Genomic DNA, 2,500 nt, shown 5'->3' with positions numbered 1-2,500 from the left:
ACACACACACACACACACACACACACACACACCTGTAAACACACGCTCACACACACACACACACACACACACACCTATAAACACTCGCTCTCACACACACACACACACCTGTAAACACTCGCTCACACCCTCACACACGCACACATACACATATGCACACACACACACACGCTCACACACGCACACACACACACACGCACACACACACACAACTAACTACTAAATGTTCTGTTTATTATAACCGTGTTTGTTATATGTTTACTTACATGTTACAGTTGTGTCAGAGTGTGTGTGTGTTTGTGTGTGTGTGGGTTAGGGTTAGTGTGTAAATGTGTGTAAGTGTGTGTGAGTGTGTTATAAGTGTGTTTGTTTTTTGCTTCCAGTTTCCAGATGTCAGTTGCTTTATATTTGTGTGTGTTCAGGACAAAAGCACTGGAGCGTCTGGACTCGAGAATGACGGACCAGAAACAGCAGAAGCCACAAGTGAGGATTATTGAACTATATTTCTGTGATGTATAATCAGTCTATTAGTGCTTATAATATGTAACTGAGAGAAATAATCCTGACTTTCAACAGAGAACTGATTGTTTTGCTCATATTCTTTCTTCTTTGATCCCTAGCTGGCGCTTGGTCTGGATTGGCTCCTAAGCCCGTACGCTGCTGTGGGTGCCAATGGTTGTCGAATCTCATTCACGAGGCGTTTCCATGCGGGACGATCCAAGGCGGTCGTTTTGGCGTCGTCGATATTTAATCTGCGATTTCTGATGTCCTCCTCAACCTGTTTGAGCCACGTTTTCTTTGGTGCCGTTCGCTGGATTCTCCACTGGGAGGGTCGGTTACGCCAGAGGAGTTGGTGTGGTAGTCGGCTCCCACTCATTCTGCAAACATGGCCAAACCATCGCAGTCGTCGTCTTTGGATTTGTTCCTCGATCAGTGGTTGTTGGCATCTGCGGCGGATGTCCTCATTTCGAAGGCGATCTCGAAGCGATACTCGCAAGATCTGGCGCAGGCATCGCATTTGGAAAGCTTCGAGTTTGTTGAGGTCCGCCTTCAGCACCGTCCACGTTTCGGATCCGTAGAGTAGAATCGGCAGGATTAGCGTCCGGAATAGGCGAATTTTGGTCGGGATGGAAATATTGGTTCGCTTCCACAGACACCACTTTAGCGAGGCGAATGCTGCGGTTGCTTGGCCAATTCGACTGTGGGTCTCCGCCGTAGTCGCAACTTTCTTCTCTTCAATTAGTAAGCCCAGGTATTTGAACTTCTGAACTTGCTCAATCTGGATGCCGTCAAGGTGGACGTTGGCGGGCGATCCATCTGTTGTCAGTACCTTCGTTTTGTCAATGTTAATTTTCAAACCATATGATTGGGCAACGCGGGCGGTCTCGTGGAGAATGTCCGTGGCTTCGGCATCGTCCTCGGCCAGGACGCCACTGTCGTCGGCGAACATAAGATCCGTTACCGATGAGCCATTTTCGTCGAACTGCACTCCTCGCCTACCCTCGAAGACTTTCCTCATGATTGCATCGACAACGATGTTGAAGAGCAGTGGTGAGGCGACGTCTCCCTGGCGGACTCCAGTGCGAATGGTGAATTCCGCAGATAGCTCGTTTCGGATGCGTATTTGGCTTGATGATCCATTGTAGTTTTCCTGCAAGAGCTTGATGACTTTCGGTGAGATGTGCTCGGTCTCCAGCGTCGTCCAAAGTGCGGGCCAGTCGATGCAGTCGAAGGCGGATCGAAAGTCGATGAAGACGATGACCGTCCGCTTTCCACATCGAATTCGCTCTTCCATCACCTGGCGGAGACTGAATATCTGGTCACAGCACCCCCGTTGCGGTCTGAAGCCGGATTGCTCCTCTCTACTCGTTTGCTCACGGTGTTTCTGCAGGCGTGCTTGGATAACTTTCATGAAGACCTTGCCGACGATCGAGAGCAGACTGATGCCTCGGTAGTTTTGGCATTCCCGATTGTCGCCTTTCTTGAAGATCGGGATGATGATGGCCTTCTTCCATGTCGTTGGTATTTTGTCCGTACGCCAGATGTTTTGCAGGAGAAGGTGTACTCGCTGGAGAAGAACGTCGCCACCAGCCTTGATCGCTTCTGTGGTGATCGCATCCACACCAGGCGCTTTGCCATTTTTCAAAGTCCGGATGGCCGCCTTTACCTCTGCGAGCGTCGGTTCGGCATCGGACATCGCGGCCTCTGGTGGCTCGATTTGTGGCGGCTCCGCCGGGGGTCCTTGCGGTGGGTCGTGATTGTACAACGTTTCGAAGAACTCCCTCCAACGTTGTAGACGCTCCGTCGATGATCGCACAAAGGTGCCCTCGGCTTTTCGGATGTTGTTGTTCGTTGATTTAGCCTTCCCGCTCAGTCGTCGGAGGGTTCGATAAAGCGTGTGGTACTCGTGCTTCGAGGCCGCCACCTCCAAGTCAGCTGCTACTTGGTTCCAGTAAGCCTCTCGTTCTTCTTTCATTCGGCATCGGATGTCCTTGTTGAG

At 50.7% G+C, this 2,500-nt stretch overlaps 1 protein-coding gene across 1 annotated transcript in view; it reads left to right on the top strand.

The window, feature by feature from the left end:
• The window catches only part of LOC130072189 (cilia- and flagella-associated protein 46), a 122,736-nt gene that overhangs the window by 54,575 nt on the left and 65,661 nt on the right, over positions 1–2,500 (top strand). Inside the window, exon 25 of the mRNA XM_056237202.1 lies at positions 423–483. Coding sequence (XP_056093177.1) covers positions 423–483 — 61 coding nt within the window. The remainder of the gene's footprint in view (positions 1–422; positions 484–2,500) is intronic.

Source organism: Rhinichthys klamathensis, unplaced genomic scaffold (assembly GCF_029890125.1).
Source record: "Rhinichthys klamathensis goyatoka isolate OS25496 unplaced genomic scaffold, OSU_Roscu_1.1 h1tg000482l_1, whole genome shotgun sequence".
Taxonomy (NCBI): domain Eukaryota; kingdom Metazoa; phylum Chordata; class Actinopteri; order Cypriniformes; family Leuciscidae; genus Rhinichthys; species Rhinichthys klamathensis.
Note: the sequence above shows the minus strand (reverse complement) of the source record. Positions and strands in the feature narration are given on the sequence as shown.